Consider the following 20,447-nt stretch of genomic DNA (forward strand, 5'->3'; position numbering starts at 1 on the left):
AAACACCACTGAAAGAAATCACACATTTACAGCCCCAACATGTAGGCCAAGTCACCGTATTCATAATTCCAAAAATAATAAATTACAGATACTGACATGTTACGGACAATATGCTGTAATATAAAATGAACCATTATATTTGTTACAAATTTATACACTGATTATTATTACGCCGTGGGGCTTTCTAGTGAAAGAAAACGACACTTTAACGCTGCCATATAGAGGAAAACACTGATGTTATCATCCAACATGATGACGGACACCTCGCTAGAAATATTTTGTATTATGCTAGTCATACTTTTTATTTTAATGTTTTTTTATGGGGCTGTCAACTAGAAATGCTGTTTCACACACAGCTTTGTTTTTTAAGGTCTTTTCTTTCTGCATGACATAAAAAGATAAACTTGATTTGATACTACAATGTTATGTATGCTATTGAGGCATACACACAAAAGTTATGCAGATGTGAAAAATAGATGCCAGCCTATTTTTAAAAATTCCACACCTTCAAGGCCCTATAAATGACAATGTGCATGTAAGGCATTTCATACTCAGCCGCAAGGCGATTCTTGTGTAAACGTGTCTTCTACATCCCTTCATAGGTTTTAAAACATCTATACTAAGTGTGTGATGGCTTGGCGAGATGTTCTAGTTTTCTTTGTATCTGCCTTGTTTATTTGTCATCTGAACAGATCCTGCTCGCTGTATATTAATGTACATCGGTGCTTCACACACCAGAACCATAATATGTATGACTGCACTCGACATAAAATTTTAGTAACTGTGGTTTCTTGAGATGCACCAGTACCTGTGTTACATCGGCCCTTTTGATCGCTATTAGGACTGATCAGGATCAGAGTTCTTTATCACAATCAACAATCATTGCTGCTACACGGTACCAATTTGGATCAAGTTTGGCACAGACGTCCATCAGGTTGTGATCTGGATCATCTTGATCGGGCATGATCACGACTAAAAGTTACCGTGCAGTAACATCTGATCCGGATCAAGCCCGATTGGGGTCATCTCTTATCCCAATAGACAGTGCCTGTGTGACACAGGTATAAATCTATAAGTACAGAGATGCCATGGCCTGGAGCGGGTCTAGCATCCTCAAGCTTAGCAGTGAAACATCTTAGCTGCACAGCTACAATGATGGGTATCGAATTGAATAGAAATATATTTCCAAATTCTAAAACAGATCTACAAAGGCCACCATGCAGCATTACATTCGAAGCCTCACAGAGTGTGTACTTTATGCCACAGCTACATAGATATGCCGAAAATTCTTGTTTACTTACATTATTTATAAAACACAGTTATAGCTATTATTTCATCAAGCTACCTACTTAATCGCTGAATGTGCTACACCAAAATTTACGTAAGTGATTTTCGAAGCTTAATTTGTCGGGAATCGTGTACACAATTCTCTACAAATGAAGTCAAGGCTTTCCTGCTTGCTTTTTTAAAACAAAAATATTACTTCCTACGGTGACTGCCATCAAATAGGCTACACCACCAGTACAATCTAAAGGCATTATTTCTCCAAGTTTTCCTTTTTTTCTTTAAACCAAAAGTCATTGCACTAGCGACGGGTTATGAAGAGCAAGAAATAACACTGATCCGCTGGGTCGCATTGGCGCCTTCTTTCGGCAGGAGTCGCTTTCCTGCATGATGGGGTGCCTCAGCTGGCAAAATGATAAACCTATGCACAACTATGCTACCTAAAGGTAGCATATACAGTAACTCTAGATGAAGGCTCTTACTGGCGCCCTCTGGTGAACCGAGCTCACTGTTACAAATACACCGGCAGTAACGTGCAGAACGCGCTACCACTTTGACAGTGCTCTCTCTTTTTGGCTGGCATCTTTCAAAGGGACACTTGACACGTACTTCACAGCCACTGGAGGCGTCCGTCAGAGACGCTGTGCACATTTAAACAGCGGGGCTGCACCTTCATCCTTGAGCACCTTGGCGCTGATAAAAGGCCGGTGCATGTGGCATCGGCTGCTTTCTCGTACACATTTTGTACATACATTGTAAATTAACTGTTTTTTCCCTCTGCCGATCGGCAACATCAGCTGCGCTGCCACTGGAAGGCAGCACTCACAAGCAACGAGCTGGCCGACCAGCTTTGGGCCGTCCGGCAAGCTGAAGATGCCGCCCGGGTGCAAGGACTTCGAGCGGTCACCTGAGGCACCACCATCATAATCAACAGAGAGTGGGAAGGGACAGGGGTTATTCCCCTCTTCCCCCACCTTGCCCGGTAAAACTGCCAGACATTAAATATTGTCTATTCATTCATTCATTCTGGCTGCCTTTTGCCTGTCCACAGCCTGGATACTCCCTGCCCAGTCCGTTGGCCCTCACGTTACGCTACCCAGAGACCGTGGGGCCTCTCGTAACATCACTGAATATCTCATACCAACAGAAAAGTACCTTTGTCCCCCTCAAGATTACCAGATAAACTATTGTAATTACAAAAATGCTCATACCTTGCGTTTCTCTATCGCCCTTGATATTTTCTCATCTATCTTCACTGTCTTTTTCTTCTTGACAAGCTTTGTCAGATCACTCCATGTGTCGTGAAAATATTCGGCTGCAGAGTCCACAAAATGAAAGTCCGACGAGAAGGCACACTACAAAATAGGGACAGAACGGGTTTTAACATAAGCACACTTCAATACATTTTAGCAAGCTCTGCAGCAAAAGCACTTCTTTTTCTTGGGATAGGATGGCTTCATAGGATAATAGTAAAGATAAAAACTAAATCAATTCAAATGCAGAAAAAAAATCTAATTTCCACTAGTCCCCACACAGCGAGGAGTGTCAGGGTGCACACAATAGTCTGCGTACAATTCAGCATGCACTGGTTGTAAAATAATAACATGTGGCTGTGCTACACACTACTGGTACCTTAATATGTAATTCGCAACCCAGTCTGGCGCACACGACTGGTGTTGAAAATCAGAGGCAATGCATCCCCTGTAGGTAACCTGGCAACATATGTCACTTTCCGAGAAACAAGGCCGATCGCAAGTCAAGGAAACAGTAATGCACTCTGCGCTCATTGCAGAGTGCATTGCTGGTGCTATGCGCAGCACGCCCGTGAAACTTCAATCCCTCGAAAGCTCGAGAATATTCAGCCTCAAAATCCGGCCCTCCAACAACACATATGAATCGCAAGTTCAATCAGGACAGGTGCGCAAACGCACAGGGTGCATCCGTCGATCTAAATGTCTACACAACGTGAAATTGCGAGCGCACGTTTGAGAACACCTCATGCCACTGCGCTTCAAGTTTCTACACTAACTGTGAACGAAGTTGCCTAAAAAAATGCACCACTAAACTTTCTGGAACAAGGTTCTGGTATCAACCAACGGATAAGACATCGTAGCGCCGGCTTCAGTACACAAGAAAAGACAGCATTCACTATGAATCACATGTATATGATGAAACTGTCACGGACGGCACTTCTTTGCGAAATCGACAGCGAGAAAACACCACGTAGCAGCGGCATCTTCAGTTGCGAAGATTGAAAAAACCTGCCCATCACCGACATGTTCTTGAGGCACAATGGCAGATTTGGAAGTCTAATTACCTCATCTTCACTGTCACTTTTGTCGGACACATCAAGTTCCTCAGCCATGTTGAACGACACACACATGCAACCACACCACGCGCACACGTGCGCTGTGCAATGCAATCACAGAACGTTTGCACCGTCGAATAAGTGATGGCGCTACCATCACAGTTGCGAAATTTCCCTAGAAAACTCTAGGTACGTGCCTAGGACATAGAGAAAGAAAAGGTCGAGATCTCGCACGCACGCGCGCGCGCACCCGAACCGATCATTAGAACGATCTGTGTTGCTTGCGTTCGGTACACTGGATTATTTCGCCGATATTGCCGCGCTTCGGTGACCACAGCCAGGAACACGATGCCACGGGAGATGATTACGCTTCAGCTGGGCCAATGCGGCAACCAAAGTAAGTCGGTAGCGTCCGCTGCATTGAGTCCGACGCTTGTCCGCTTCTGGCGAAAATAACGTGTGCTCCAAACACTTTCAAATTATTGAAGCAAATTCCGGCTTTATGAAAGCTTAATCTTTAGGCTGTTGCCATATTTCCGCTATCTCAAAACATGCATGCATACCAATTCCTTAACGCAGTGGAAGTGATTTCAATCGAACGTTACCCTTTGTATTTCAGTTGGCTTCGAATTTTGGAAGAAGCTATGCGCCGAGCACGGCATCAGCCCAGGTACCGTTTATTTTTATTCTCCCGTTTTTTGTTATCTTGTGTAAGAATCTAACATCGTCTTACCGCGTTTAGAGGGTGTCCTGGAAAGCTTCGCAACTGACGGCATCGACAGGAAGGACGTCTTCTTTTACCAGGTACATCTATCTTAGTCGTGCAGCATCTTTGATCGTCCGAACTGTCCTGTTTCGTCGTTTTCTAAATGAATGAATAATTCTCGCAGGCCGACGATCAACACTACATCCCTCGAGCGGTACTCCTAGACTTGGAACCTCGAGTGATCAACACGATCATGAACTCTCCGTACGCAAAACTGTACAACCAGGAAAACGTCTACCTCTCGCAATCTGGAGGCGGTGCTGGAAACAATTGGGCCGTCGGTTACTCGCAGGTACTTACGTTCATATGCTTGTAAAAAAAATTCTGCCGCGGTTTCGTGTAGCGTTGACTCTTTCGACGTTGTTTATTCGTGCTTTGTCAGCCCTGATTGGCGGCTGTTAGCAGAGATAAATGATAGAAGTGCCGTTTGGTCTGTCCAATGCATCCTACAAAATTGATATATGTAGCTTGAGCCCTTCGACCACTATAAATTCAATGTTAAGTGTGCGGACACTCACACGAGACAGTGGAAATTAACAGCTTGCGTTGTCTCTTTCCCGTGTATGCATCCGCTCAACTAAGAAGTGTGACAGTTTGGGCTAGTTGGTATCACGTGACGATAGTTATAGTGCGAGAACAGAACGACAACACAGAAGGTGCCCTCGACAACACAGAGGGTAGCGCTCGTGTCCTTCTTGTCTCTGTGTCGTTGTGTTCTCACGCTATAACTATCGCTCAACTAACTTTTACATTGTGAACCCTTGCTGTTTGTCACAGCTGTTTTTTATGATCAATATTGATTGACTTCTGTAACGTCAGTCTAGGGAGCCTCAATGCAGATTTTTATACTACCTGTTCATTGGTTGACGTTATTTATAGGGCAAGCTAATCAATGTACTTTGTACATTGTAATGCTCATGATGCATTTGCAATACCACGTGACTGCTGTTGGTTCTGCTAGTTGTGTGAGAGACATCCTCTGAACACCTGGTTGCATTGTGGCTTCAGAATAGCCCTGTTGCACTCGTCTCAGTTCGTGAAAAAGCAAGCGAAGTGCTTTTGGTGCCCTATGGCCCACCACTATGGCTTCTGGAAACTATATGGAATAACTTCATTTTCCATTTGTGTGTCTGTAAATTGGGTTCAGCGCAAATCGTCATCCAGCGCGTTAAGTTGCACCTCACGCAATCAGCCTCACCGACACTGTCAGCATACTAGAAGATAGTGGCGTTGTTATTGTCAATGGTAACCAGATTAGATTGCTCGAGGCAGTGATAAGTTAGAATGAGCAGGGTTTCATTTCCTCCCTTCCTACCAGTGCTGCCAGAGTGCCATCACCCACCATTGTGCACTACTTTAAACATCTTTTTCGAGTGAATTTTCACTCCAAGTCAATGCACTTCCTTTCTGATTGATCTTTTGAATGATGGTGTCCTTTCTTTTTCTTCTCAACCAAGGGTGAACGTCTTCATGAGGACGTTTTTGACATCATAGACAGGGAAGCCGACGGCAGTGACTCCCTAGAGGGCTTTGTGCTTTGCCACTCAATCGCTGGTGGCACGGGCTCTGGGATGGGCTCGTACATTCTTGAACACCTAAACGACAGGTGTGTTGTTGTCACCTTTTCAGTATTCATGAGCATTGCTTAATTTCTTAATTACAACAAAGATATTCTATTTTTGCTCATCATTAACAACATGAACAAATGGATGTTAAAAACATCAGGAAACACAGAAAAGTTTAATGCTTAATTGTTATATGAAAGCATTGTCATGCAAATATTACCAATTACGCTTACCAATTACGTATTTATGAAATGTATTTGCGATGTTGCTGGGTGGTGCATTTAATTCATTTATGGCAGAACACCTCAAGAAAGGACAAAATGCCGTATAAAAAAACACATGCATGCACCGATTAAAAACTGCAGCTTTATTTCTGATTATAAGCCAGTATATACAAGAAAATGTGCAGTGACTGCCTAAGAGATGCGGGAGCTGTGAGCAATTACCAAGTGGCCCAGCCTAGCACACTTACGCCCAACCACCGGGATGTGTTCCAGGTTCCCAAAGAAGTTGATCCAAACATACTCGGTGTTCCCGAATCAGGACGAAATGAGCGACGTGGTGGTCCAGCCCTACAACTCCCTGCTCACACTGCACAGGCTCACGGAAAATGCAGACTCTGTTGTCGTCCTCGACAACGCTGCTCTCAACCAGATTGCGGTTGACCGGCTGCACATTGAAAACCCGTCTTTTGCACACATTAACACGCTGGTGAGTGCCCTTTAGGACATCACATAAATTAGACTTCTTCGTTTTCTCGAAGTCTTCCTTGTTCCCTGCATAATCTGTCCAATAGAGAATAAAGCAGACTTCCATTAGCTGAAAACGAGGTGCTAACTCAGCTTTTTTATTCTCTAATCATCAATAGATAATGAGAACTATGCTTCTATTTTGCTGTATGTGTGTGACTAGTCTGTTGATAAATATTGCTTCACTACATTGTTATGTCTATATTTTGTAGAAACGGAAATGGGGCTGGGGCAACAGAAACTATTTTTGTTATGTATGAAGATAAAGTGATAAATTTGGCATGCAGATAGTATTTGCTGTGCTGATATAACTAAAATCTGTTTCGAGCTATCTGTTGTAGTTTACAATATTTAGTGGACTCTCATTGTCATCCCAAAATTAACTTTGGCCGCGAGGATGATTCGCGGTCAGAGTTCGCGATCAGTTTCCGCTAGACCACTCGTGACCATATCTGACTGGTTGAAGTATGTGCTAATTCTTTCAAAATTAACAAGTGCACTATGTTTGTGCTTGAATTTATTTCTTCTTTTTTTTAAATATATATACTGGGCGTGTTAGGACTGTGACACAATATTTTGTGTGCGCTCGTTTGCACTCCCCCTTCTCGGGGCCTCAAAATCGCGAAAAAAAATGCACAAATTATGCGAGTAAATACGGTATTGTATATTTACATGGACACAATCACAACCATGTCTCATAGAATAAAGCGTGGAATACTTAGTTACTGCAAGAATTGTTCCATAAAGCTTTCAGCATCTTAGCAATGCATTCTCCTCGATCATTTGTCATAAGTTGCCACCTCTGAATGTGTGTGAAAGCTTTGGATGAGATCATGTTAGCGATTCAAAAGCATCATTTACTCGTAATTTTTTTAATTTGTGTGAATATGCACTGTACCTCAAGTGTAGTGGGAAAATGTACATCTCACATTTGCTCTAGCTAAGCTGTGTCACTTGTTGGGCATAACTACAAAAACATCCTGTTTTTCCTTGCCTTCCGAGCCATGGGAGGATGTTGAACTTCTTGGTAATTTCTGCGGTATTACTAGGACCAATTTTTTTAATAAGTGTGTGAATATTTGAAATTTCGAATATTTTTCAATAGTGTTTGCTATTGGGTTCGACTCACACTGGTATTTTCACTATTTGAACTATCCAAAGGCAAATGCAGTTAACGTCCAATTAAAAGTGATCCCTTCAGATCTTCAGGTATGCTTTGCCTTGTCACATACACGTACTGCGGCAAAGCTGCTCTTTCAGGCGCTGCTACGGTTACAAAAGTATTGACTAAAAAAAAATACTTGTTCCAGCATGGAGATGACAGATGTGGCAAAGGGGGGGCTCAATGAATACTGTTTTGGACCTGAAATTTTGGAAGGAAGTCCGAAACATCGGATGCCGAAGATTTGGAACTTCTCACTCAAAGGGAGCACAACCTTGTATGTCACATCAGTTTAGCTTCCACAGAAGTTGAGAGGGGAGGAGAAGCTGAGGAAATAGTGTCTTTGCCTTTCACATGCAAAGTGTTGTCAACAGCACTTTCGTTGCTCGAAATCGTGTAGATAAGTACAATTCGGCCTCTGCATTGTCTCATTATTTATAAGACCTTGCGAGCGCTTCTTCAACCTAGTGAAAAGGAGCACTTTCATGTTGCTGTCAAATGAGAATATGCGTAAGAATCCTCTCCAACTTTGTTTTTTTTTTTTCTGCAATTTCGTTTCGAAGTATGTAAGCAGAAAATATTTTTGGCAGAAATTCTCAAAAAAATATTTTATTCGATTTGCACTCGCACTTATTTATTCATATTCCCTTTGCACCCAAAATATTGCTATTCACACAGCTCTACTTTATTTGTATCTTCAGAAAACCTACTCGTGCAAAAATCTGAAATCTCAGTATTAGCATCTACATCTACAGGCATCTGCAATGTGCATGTATGCATAAGTGTCTTCGAACATTCCTAAAATTATCATGCTTCAAAACACTATAAATTTCAGCAGTAAGTTGCATGAACCAGTTTTATTTTATATATATTGCCTGCTAGGTCTCAGGAATGAAAATAGACAGTTCTGTGAGAACCAATTTGGAAATGATGCGTGGGAGCTAAAATATGATTTGGCAGTTTCATATACACATAGTTATGCTTCTTGACCTCTCTATGTTTTTAATGTTCTATTGGGGCGGGGTAGGGGAAGTTTGCTGAAAAGTGGAGGGGAACCTTTCTTAATGTGAGGTTTTTGCAGCTGGTTGTCCTTGTACAGTTGGTTCAAAGGAGATACACTCTTCTCTGCTTATCGCTTTGGCTGCAGGTGTCGACAATCATGTCTGTGAGCACGGCCACCCTGCGGTATCCCAGCTACATGAACAACAACCTAATCGGTCTCGTGGCACCCCTGATTCCAACGCCGAAGCTTCACTTCCTGATGACGGGCTATACGCCTCTCACGACTGACCACGAGGTGAGAGTGCGCCGCTCACCATTGTCTGTAGACGAAGTGCCTTTTGTCTCAACATGCTTGTTGTGTTTGCATTTCCAGCAGCATCGCATGTTGCTACAGCTTTCTGCAGCGAAACTTTTGACCTTGTAAAAAGCTTAGTTTTGGACATTAGATGCGGCCTCCATGCGTGCTTAGCTTCCATTTCATGTAAAGGGAGCACTAACTGCCCATTCAGAGAGGAGTACAAAAAGTAATTCATTAATGCAATAGAAATGTGGTTGTTTATTTACAGATAATTTTTTTGTGCATGGTTGTCATTTGCATGTGCTTCTTTACAACAGAATCTACATGTTCAGAATGAAATGTAGAACGTCATTGGAGCCACCCAAGGTTTGCTGAAAGGCGGATGTTGCGGGAGCACATATGACTCCCCATGAGTTATAATTTGGCCCAGATCCATCATGGTGGTAGTATCACTGCATTTGAGAGTACCCGATACCTCACTACACTTAAGTAAGCTCAAAATGAAAAGGCCACAGCTAATGACCTGTCGTCTGCATACGTTGTTTTTTGCCCCAACTCGCATCACTTACGCATACCGTTAGAGTCGCTGCTAAGTGTAATATGTTGATGGCACCTACATGGTACACGGGGTTAACAGAAAGCTTGCAGCATTTTGCAAGCCCAACTGGTCTCATTATAATGAATCTAACTTTCTTCGCAAGTATCTAACTTAAGATTGCCACGTGTCCTCTTGCAAGGGCCACACTCCATTTCATAGTTGTTGTTTCTTAGATGCAGCCGTTGCACAAAGTGGGTTGCTTGTGTTCAGGCTGTCAGATTGCTCGCGATTCCTTAAATCTCTGCACCAAAAGAGCAAGCGTGACTGTCTCGCTTTTTCCAATTGGTTCCTATGATTTCCTCTCTGTGTTGGTACTATGCTTAGGTATGTTTTGTCAGCACTGAAATTGTGGCTAGTTACAAGCTTCGCTGCTCAGAGTACACTGCACCATAGCCTCTACCTTGAACAGAGCAATTTACAGTGCCCCACACTGTTCCAGCTGTGTTTCACAAAGATATAACTGGCCGTACCAACTCTATAGTAGTAGTACCTCCCAACCCCATGCCTTCCTTTTATTAGATACTGGTTTTCATTAAGGTTGCATCTAAAAACAATAAAGAAAAACTGGCCCTCAAGATTCTTTTTATTCATTCAAGTCTAACGCTATTGGGTGACTCTCAACTCCATTTTTCTTTTTTTTTTTTTTTCTATTTCGCACTGAAAAGCTAGCTGTATAGCCTCTAGTTGAGAACATATAAAAGCTTGTTTGATTGAATAACTCGAGCAGTTGAAATGTTTCATTCAGAAGTCAAAACTTGGTGATGTTTTGTCAGTGTCTTCTTGTTAACAGTTAACATTCGCTTTACTGCACCTTGTGCAGGCGCCCAGTGTACGCAAGACAACTGTGCTCGATGTGATGAGGCGGCTGCTGCAGCCGAAAAACATGATGGTATCTATCGGTCATGACCGTACGGCCAGCCATTGCTACATCAGCATCCTCAACATCATCCAGGGCGAGGTGGATCCAACACAGGTGAGTCCATGGCGCAAGAGAAAGGACAGTTAATGCGACAATCACATTTTGATGAAGGTGAAATGCCAGAGGCCCATGTACTGTGCTGTGTCAATACTTGTCGAAGGACCCCAGGTGTTCAAAATTATCTGGAGCCCACCACTAGGCATCTGTCATAGCCTGAGTCACATCCGAGACATTAGCAACCAACCAGTCCACCTGTGTCCTCATGTGCACAAGTACATATTGTTACCTTTGCTCAGTTTGCTGAAAAACTTTAAGGAGAATTAACATATGATGAACTAGAAAAGCCTCATTCTATAACCAGTGTCCCGGCAAGAAAACTTATGAAAGGCAACAGCTGTTACACTGAAAGTGGCAAGTTTCCTTCTTGTCTTACTGAGCCTGAGTCTCGCTGTAAGGGAGTCTGGCAGCAAAAAGTTTTTGCAGGTCTGAATCCGAGCGACACTTGAGGGTAAAGCATACATCTTGAGTGAATCTGAGTGAGGTTCACTTTTTTGTTGGCTAATTACAACATTTCAATACCTGCCGAAATCCGGGAGACTCCTGGATGTCGACCAGCTCTTATGTTTGTACAGTTGTCAGGAATCTCCCCTGAAATTGAAATTTCCGGGCATGATCCGGCCACATCGAAAAACATGCAGTCCAATCTGATCCAGGCTTTTTGCGAACCCAACGAATTTGATTGTGCACGAATTTAAAGGACCTTCATATAAACATACAGTAGAATCTCAGTGATGCAAAACTGGCTGATTCGAATTCGTGAAATTCCCCTGCAAAATTTCACTCTGTCTGTTGGGCTGAAATTAAAATGTTACACTTTTCCTCATCACGACGTGTCGTATGAATTTTAGTACCGAAACCGTCGAACGAAGGTCAAGAGCAGCATACTCGAAGTTTCAGAAGGACGTGCGCTGCCAACCGACGCTCTGTCTGAACTGTGGTTATCGCTTGTCACAACCACTGTGGATGAAACCAACGTCGCTCTTGGCACGATAATGTATGATGACAACGTAACTCACAGAACTCTTAAAGTGCACGCGTCCAATACCTGACCAGTCAAAGCGATGTTGCTTTCTACAAATGCTGTGGAAAGCAGATGGGACCATAGACTACAGCAGATGCAACCATAGATAGCAAAAAATGCATTGATTTTGAAGGCACGCTCACAGCTAGCGCATGCAGATTGAAAAGAGAACTCCTGTTTTCCGCAAACGCCACGTGTGATACCATGGCCGCGGCAATGCGATTATCTATAGCGACTACTGGCTGAGGGCACACGACTAATGCAGCAGTAGACTAAAGGCAGTAAAGATGTAAAAAAAGGCTGAAGCGTGTTGGCATTCCTGTCCAAAGTTCAGTTTTCAGTTGGGCTCAAGTGAAGCTTCAACCCGTGCTTTTGCCGCAGCCGGCTGCACCATCCTGTTCATTCATATGTATTCCAGAAGACAGAAATAAATTTTGCTAATTGATTTGATGACGCAAAATTTTGGGAGATACAAATATTCAAGCGCCCTTTTTCAGACTCGCACCTTCTATTGTAGTTGCGAAACCCTACCTTGTTGTGTTCAGCCGCTCCAAGCCATTATAAGACAGCAACGCCAAAGTTTATAGACCCCTCCCACTCGTTTTTGCGTGATACTTTTTCATTTTGGTGTAAAAAAGGGGGAGGGGAATAAATTGTGCGACCCCCCCTCTTGTTGCAGAAATCTCCTCGATCCCAATTCTCAAACTTGGTAGGTATGCATTTCTCGTGTAAAAAAGAAAAGAAAAATGCGCGACTCAAATGTTTTATTACTGTACTTTGAAGGAAAGGTAGAATTTCTTGTAGCACACCGAATTGCCGATGTCGCCGGCTTCATTATATGGTTCACTAACTGTAAGTGTGCCTTGCTGATACGGTATGTACTGAGTGTGGCAGGACGTCCGTGCAGGTACACAAGAGTCTACAAAAGATCCGTGAGCGCAAGCTGGTGCAGTTCATTCCCTGGGGCCCTGCCAGCATCCAGGTGGCGCTGTCCCGCAAGTCACCGTACGTCCAGACACAGCACAGAGTCAGCGGCCTTATGCTTGCCAACCACACGGGCATCACCTCGGTATTTGGCTAGTTTTTTTGCTACACAGCTCTTGCTTAATGCCCGTGTATTATTCATACTGTCACTTTTGTAACTCCTTTTATACCTGTAGATGTACCACTGCCATCGCCTTGTATAAGGTAAAAGCAGTTAACTTGACAGTCTGTTAAAAGGAGCACTGAAGGTACCATGAAAATGTGTTTCATTTAACAGCAGTTTCCTTTACTGAGAGATAGAGAGAGGTGCAGAATTCCAGTGCAAAACGAATCGTATCAGAGGTGTTTGTTCTATTTGAACAGCGAAGAAAGTTTCGTTCACTGAGAGTCTACTGCAACTTAAGTGATACATTTGTGTGTACAAATCCGCAGAATATCAATGCACAATATAGTCTACAACATATAATTAATTTTTAAATGTGTGCAGCACAGCTGAACACGGAACAGAGCACCTCACGACATGAACGTTGGCTTGGTTTGAATGTTATCAATCAAAAGCCACTTAGCTAGATTAGGTTGACCGCAATCAAACCTCATTAATAGGTGCCTATTTTAAACAAACTAATAGTTACAGTTAGGAGGGTGCAAATATTCTAAATTATGAAAATTTTTCTAGCAGTGTTTTATATTTGACTCAATTTGCACTGGAATTTCACTATTCGAACTTACCAAAGAGAACTGTCAACGTCCTATTAAAAGAGACCCCTTCAGATATTTAAAAGTCATCACTTCATCTTTATACATAAGAAAAGAGATGACAAGGACTTGAAGAATTACAGGCCAATCAGCTTGCTCTCCGTAGTATACAAGCTATTTACAAAGGTAATTGCTAACAAAGGTAAGAAAACATTAGAATTCCATCAACCAACAGAACAAGCAGGATTTCGAACAGGCTACTCAACAATCGACCATATTCATACTATCAGGTAATAGAGAAATGCTCAGAATATAGCCAACCACTACACAAAGCCTTCATAGATTACGAGAAGGCATTTGATTCAGTAGAAATATCAGCAGTCATGCAGACACTGCGGAATCAGGGCGTCAATAAATCATATACTGGAAGAAATCTACAGGGGATCAACTGCTAACATTGTGCTTCATAAAGAAAGCAACAGAATATCAATCAAGAAGGGTGTAAAGCAGGGGGATGCAATCTCCCCAGTGCTATTTATCGCATGCTTACAGGAGGCTTTCAGCGGCCTAAAATGGGAAGAGTTAGGGATAGGAGTTAATGGAGAGTACCTTAGTAACCTGCGCTTTGCCAATGACATTGCATTGCTGAGTAACTCAGGAGACAAATTGCAACTAATGATTACAAAGTTAGACAAGGAGAGCAGAAAGGTGTGTCTTAAAATTAATCTGCAGAAAACGAAAGTAATGTACAACAACCTCGGAAGAGAGCCGCGCTTCAAGATAGGTAATAGTCCACTTCAAGTTGTAAAAGACTATGTCTACTTAGGGCAGGTAATAACCGCGGAGCCGAACCACGAGATTGAAGTAATTAGAAGAATAAGAATGGGGTGGAGCACATTTGGCAAGCACCCTCAAATTACGACTGGTAGATTGCCACTATCCCTCAAGAGGAAGGTATATAACAGCTGTATCTTGCCGGTACATAGCTACGGAGCAGAAACCTGGAGGCTTACAAAGAGGGTTCAGCCTAAATTGAGGATGACACAGTGAGCAATGGAAAGAAGAATGGTAGGTGTAACCTTAAGAGACAAGAAGAGAGCAGAGTGGATTAGAAAACAAACGGGGGTTAAGGATATCATAGTTGAAATCAAGAAGAGAAAATAAACATTGGCCGGGCATGTAGCCTAGTCTGTCCATGCATCCGTCCGTGCGTCCACCTAGAGAACACTCAAAATACCGCCATCTCGCATACCCTGTGGCACATAGTAGCTTTACGCGTCCGTCTACCTGTCCGTCCGTCTGCTAGTCTGTCTTTCCGTCCGTCCGTGCGTCCATCTAGTGAACACTCCAAGTACCATCTCTCTCATACCCTGTGGCAAATAGCCGCTTTACGCGTCCGTCTACTTGTCCGTCTGCTAGTCTGTCTGTCCATGCGTGCATCCATGCGTCTATCTAGTGAGCACTCCAAGTACCACCATCTCGCATACCCTGTAACACCTGTAACACATAGCAGCATAACGCGTCCATCTTCCTGTCCGTCCGCCTTCTAGTTTGTCTGTCTGTCCGTCCATGCATCCATCCGTGGTTCCTTCTAGAGAACACTACAAGAACCGCCATCTCGCATACCGTGGCACATAGCCGCTTTACGCGTCCGTCTACCTGTCCGTCGGTCTGCTAGTCTGTCTGTCTGTCCGTCCGTGCTCTGATCTTGAGAACACTCAAAGTACCGCCATCTCGCATACCCTGTGGCACATAGTCGCTTTACGCATCCGTCTACGCGTCCGTCCGTCTGCTAGTCTCTGTATTTCTGTCCGTCCGTGTGTCCATCTAGAGAACACTCAAAGTGCCGCCATCTCGCATACCCTGTGGCACATAGCCGCTTTACGCGTCCGTCCACCTGTTCGTCTGTCTGCTAGTCTGTCAGTCTGTCTGGCCATACGTCCATCCGTGCGTCCATCTAGAGAACACTCAAAAATACAGGATGACCGCTGGTCAACAAGGGTAACTAGCTGTATTCCCAGAGAAGGCAAGTGGGTTAGGAGGAGACAGAAGGTCAGGTGGTCAGATGAGCTTAAGAAGTTAGCGGGTATAAATTGGCTACAGAAAGCACAGGACCGAGTTAACTGGCGGAACATGGGAGACGCCTTTGTCCTGCAGTGGACATAGTCAGGCTGATGATGATGATGATGATGATTTCGCGACGGTCCCATGTTTCGGCAAAACTGCCTTTCAAGCTCCGCTATGGCGTAACTTTTCAAATACAGTCGACATGCGCTTGGAAGTAGCCCCTTCAGATTTATCTATATGCTTCTCGTCATTACTCTTTCGTACTGTGGCAAAACTACCTTTCAGGCTCTACTGCTGCCATAAATGTATTGGCTCAAGAAAATGCCGGTTCCAACATGGAAATGATAAATGCAGAAGAGCTGGGAGCTCAGTTAATGCCGTTTTGGAGTGGAAATTACTGTTGCAACATGTGAGCATAAGTCTACATCGTATCACATGCTACTTGCACTTGCAGTATGCGGCATGCAATGTTTGGGGTCACAAACACCTTAGCTGCCTGTCACTAAGCTTTGTAGCCTGACTCATTTGCTGGTAAACAAGTTCAAAATCCTATTGTTATACCAATTCATCATACTTTGTTGTGAAACGCATGACCTAAGAATATAACGCTAAATGACAGGACAAATTGCAGTGTCTTTCTCCTAGATTCTACGCATTATGCTTTTTGGTTGCAGATATGAGCATTAAGAGAGCTTTTTCAGCCTTTATAGCATTGGGTGCACCAATGAATAAATTAAAAGTCAAGAATGAAATTTAACTCCTGTGTCTTGTTTTTATGAATGTGGGAATCATATTATAAAGGGTTCTTTCCCTTACTTCCCCTTACATATGTCAGTGTAGCTAATTCTTTTTTCTCTTCCAAAACTATTCCAACCACTTAACGTCTTTCTGATAAAGGTTCGCCATACCCTGCAGAGATATCTTTTCTTGCTTTTTGGCACCACTGGCTTTCTTTTTGTGCGTCTGTGTGTCAAACCTCACCCTTGATGAACCTCCGCTCCATCCAGCTGTTCCAGCGCACGTTGCAGCAGTTTGACAAGCTGCGCAAGCGAGAGGCCTTCCTGGAGCAGTTCCGCAAGGAGCCTATGTTCAAGGACACCCTGGAGGAGCTGGACAACTCGCGTGATAACGTACAAGAACTCGTCGACGAATATGTGGCTGCTACAAAACCGGACTACCTCTCGTGGGTCTCACGTCCGGTACGGAAAACTACTTGGAAACCAATAGGTCTGCATAGTTCATAGAGGATGTTTTGGCCAATCTGAGCAGTCTGTAAAAAAAAAAAAAAGTAATAGATTACCTTTAAGTCACTACCTTTCCCTTCTTAAAGAAATGTTATAATTATAACCTCGCCACGGCTGTGTTTGCTGTCGTGCCCCTCCTGGCAGTGCAACACGGCTGCAGCAGTTAGTGGTCAGGCACTTCTCAAATAATTCTTTCGTGGTTGATTCTTGCGCATGTTTCTTTCTTTATTGCATTATAGAGGATTTCTAAATTGGTAAGTAAATTCTTTTTACACGAGTTGATTTCTTTAGTTTAAGACTGCAAAGATTTAAAGGGGAACTCTGGTGCATTTTTAACTGTACTGAGATACTAATGCTGTTTCAAATAGTATTCAGAGTCGTACAGGAAGGTATTCTGAGTCGTACAGAAATAATATGCAGAGTCGTACAAAAAAGCACAGAGAGATGAGAGTGTCGGGGGAGGTTGGCTTTATGAAGCTAGCTAAATGGCATCATGTTATGCCCAGCAATATAATCGATAGTGAAAAAGAACTTCTTTCTCCTTGGAGTTATCTATGGGGAATGAAGCTGGGACAGTGCGAGTCTCTTGCATTGTACGTCGCAGCGTTTGTCTACAATTTCTGCTGATAACCACATAGGTGTACTTGGAATGTTATTTAATAAAGTACAGTTTTATTGAACCAGTATTCTGTTTATTTGGTACGAAAATAATCGCTGAATAAGTTGTTCCAGAATGCTCAGCAGCACAACGCCATTACATCTGCATCATTTCCCGAGAAATAGAGAGTGCTCCTAAGATGATTGGTTCCTTGAGATTTGTAATCATTCAAAATATTTCTAGCTCTTCACAGGGGCACCGAAATAATTATTCATATTTTGAATGTAAATGCAACTTGGTTCTCCAGTGTACACCAGGATGGGAAGCTACCTGCTCCAGAGTGCTCCCAGATTAAAAATTGCCTTCTCCAAAGTGCTCCAAAGTGGAAAGTTTTGCTGATTCAAAGTGCCTCAAAATGAAAATATTTTTGCTCCGAAAATTGCTCCAAATCAGAAGGCCTCAGTAGAATAACTGATCACCTAATCAGAGGCTGTTATAAAGGAAAAGCTTAGTGTCCAAGTTTTTTTGTTTTGTGTGACAAGTGAATACTTAAGTATCTACGTACCATGGTCATAGATGTGATGTTGCTTTTGTCTGGAAAATTAAATTTTCTAAAACATTGCTAGTGAGAGCTGTTACATTATCCTCACATGTCTTCTATTCCTTTCTCTTTTTCCAGTCGACATCGGCAGCGAAGTGAAGTAGGCTTCAGCTGCTTATGATTTTGTCCAGCCCTGCAACTTGTCGCGCGGTTTTCTTTTTTTCTAACAAATGGCATTATGGTAGTATGTACTAGTTTGTGAACTATATTATAACATACCGTACACGTGTGTCCATGTACGTGCGCTGCTGTTGACGGTGTTGTTAAATTAAGTTGCAAGCAAAATAGCCTGTTAGTGTAGTCATCACCAGAACTCTAAAATAAAAGGAAAACATTTGTTAATATATGTGCCAAAACTACCTAACATGGATGCTGTTTGACGAAACTATGACGTGCATCAAACGTAATGTACATAACCTTGGAGTGTATAAACTCAAACTTGCATTTATAGAGTGCTGTAGTATAGATGCATTTTTTTTTCTAAAACTTTTCTCTTTATTTATTTATTTTTTCTTTTTTCTTTAGTGTGTTTGGGTGTAGTTGAGATCGCCCCGCCACAGTAGTCTAGTGGTTAAGACACTCGGCTGGTGACTCTTTGTTCACGGGGATCGAATCTCGGCTGCGGCGGCTGCATTTTCAATGGAGGAGAAAATGCTGTAGGCCTGTGTGCTCAGATTTGTGTGCACGTTAAGGAACCCCCGGGTGGTCGAAATTACCGGAGCCCTCCACTACGGGGTCTCTCATAATCATATGGTGGTTTTGGGGCCTTAGACCCCACATATCAAGGTGGAGTTGAGCTTATCAGGTCATTCTGCTGATCGTGCGCTGTGGTTGTTGCCATACTTAACTTTATGCTTTAGATGTATATAGTACATGAAGCATGCATTTCGCTGCACATTACGTTCATGGCGTAAAAGTTGCACATTTGTTAGTTATACCCAATGCAATCACTGTCTGTATTAACAGAAAATAATTCTTTTTTGCTTATTAAAATTGTGAGCATCGCCAATACTTATTGTACTTCTTTGGGGCCTCTTGCTTATAGTGCACAAAGTTTGCTATTGTAGGACAATTGTCGTCGTCACTCCTGGCTATGCCTACACTAAAACCAACTGAACATTTTTATAAGAGTGAAACGACCAGTATTCAAAGTTCTTGAAGTGTTTTTGTCCTGAACAGCGAGGTTCTACATACCTCATTCTGTGTTACACAATCATAGACATTTTTTTCTCATGATTTTGATGATGGCTTGCATGAATGCTTGCAGAGCAGTAATAGGCAGCTGTTTTAGAACATATTTAAGGTAAACGCATAAACGTGTCCACGCATTCTCTTCACATTACAACATTTCCGCCTCCATCGGAAATGCAGCCGCCGCAGCCGGGATTCGAACCCGCGACCTGCGGGTCAGCAGCCGAGTACCTTAGCCACTAGACCACCGCAGCGGGGCTCTGCTCCACAATTAGAAAGCCATCAATGGCACTTTTGTTCTTTGTGTGAAAAGACGACTCGCCAGTCTCAGCGACACACAATGCATAATTTTTGGCGCACAATTCCCACTGTGTAGAGAATTCTCTTGGTATATTGCATTCTGAGACAGTACGCGTATAGTGTCTTTGCCCACACAGCCCGCATAGCTGTAGCTTTGCTCTCTCCTAAATGGGGTGTAGAACTTCAAGAAGTTATGTAACAGCTGCTCTAAAAATTCGTCTATGCGGAAAACTTGCTTATATTTTGTTTTTGTGTGTGTGGCTAGGCCAGAATGTAATTTCAGAAGAAGAGAGCGAACTATTTCAGAGAGTTTTTTTTTTCTACATCAGCCAAATGTAGAAGCTAAATAATGTAGTGTCGATTTATTCACCAACACCAAATTTTGTAGCTGGGGCAAGCTTAGTGTAAACTTAAGCCAAGAAGCTGTTCAGGGCTTTTGTGTTCCACGCTGAATAAATTTGTGTTTGATTAATGCCTACTTGCTCATAAAAACTGATGTTCCTCATTTCGTGCTTTCAAGGTAGAGTGGCATTAGCCATCTGTACAGCTGTGAATTTTTCAAGTTTATCATCTTTGTATACTACTTACTGCTGCGCATTTGCGACTTGTGTTGTTTGATGTTCTTGAATAAAATGAACCCTCAGAAAGTGAATTCAAGTTGTGTCATTTGATTTCCTCATTCTATTTGACAACCTCTGCCAGGCTACTTGTGTATTGAGTGGCAAGATAGCAATGCTCCGAATTCACTGCTACAAACGCGTGTTCCCTGGCAGCAGAGACTAGTTCTTGGGCACATTTGTACACAGGGAATCGAATATAATTTTTTAACCAATGTCATGTTTTGTTTATTTTACAATATGTAAAAACATTTCATATTTTAATGAAAGCCTACGTTTTACAATGAGGAGCTTGTTTTACCGTATTTACTCGCGTAAAGATCGCACTCGCATAATGATCGCACCCCTAAATTTTGTTGTCTAAATTCCCTTTTTTTCCCCCGCGTAATGATTGCACCCTGAACTTGCCGCATCGAC

The 20,447-nt window shown here is 42.7% G+C and overlaps 2 protein-coding genes across 2 annotated transcripts in view; one reads left to right on the forward strand and one right to left on the reverse strand.

Annotated features, from left to right (window-relative positions):
* Positions 1-3,746, reverse strand: part of LOC119184759 (putative ATP-dependent RNA helicase DDX27) — a 32,938-nt gene extending 29,192 nt beyond the window's left edge. The window contains exons 1-2 of the mRNA XM_075883521.1: positions 3,602-3,746; positions 2,496-2,639 (exon numbers count right to left, since the gene is read on the reverse strand). Coding sequence (XP_075739636.1) covers positions 2,496-2,639; positions 3,602-3,667 — 210 coding nt within the window. The 5' untranslated portion in view covers positions 3,668-3,746. The remainder of the gene's footprint in view (positions 1-2,495; positions 2,640-3,601) is intronic.
* A 44-nt stretch (positions 3,747-3,790) lies between these two features.
* On the forward strand, positions 3,791-20,065 carry LOC142785103 (tubulin gamma-1 chain-like). Its single transcript, XM_075883526.1, has 11 exons — positions 3,791-3,989; positions 4,212-4,262; positions 4,335-4,396; positions 4,483-4,650; positions 5,816-5,964; positions 6,421-6,634; positions 8,982-9,131; positions 10,553-10,705; positions 12,640-12,801; positions 16,487-16,678; positions 18,001-20,065. Exons 1-11 carry the CDS (start codon positions 3,941-3,943, stop codon positions 18,019-18,021), a joined length of 1,371 nt encoding a protein of 456 aa, XP_075739641.1. The 5' UTR covers positions 3,791-3,940; the 3' UTR covers positions 18,022-20,065.
* The last annotated feature ends 382 nt before the right edge of the window (positions 20,066-20,447 follow it).

Source organism: Rhipicephalus microplus, unplaced genomic scaffold (genome assembly GCF_043290135.1).
Source record: "Rhipicephalus microplus isolate Deutch F79 unplaced genomic scaffold, USDA_Rmic scaffold_18, whole genome shotgun sequence".
Classification (NCBI taxonomy): Eukaryota; Metazoa; Arthropoda; class Arachnida; order Ixodida; family Ixodidae; genus Rhipicephalus; species Rhipicephalus microplus.

Bases quoted from the DNA above. Each gene is read 5' to 3' on its own strand.
- LOC142785103 (XM_075883526.1), top strand. From the start codon at position 3,941: ATGCCACGGGAGATGATTACGCTTCAGCTGGGCCAATGCGGCAACCAA. The intron at 3,990-4,211 runs GTAAGTCGGTAG...TTTGTATTTCAG, and splicing joins GGGCCAATGCGGCAACCAAA to TTGGCTTCGAATTTTGGAAG. The intron at 4,263-4,334 runs GTACCGTTTATT...TACCGCGTTTAG, and splicing joins CGAGCACGGCATCAGCCCAG to AGGGTGTCCTGGAAAGCTTC.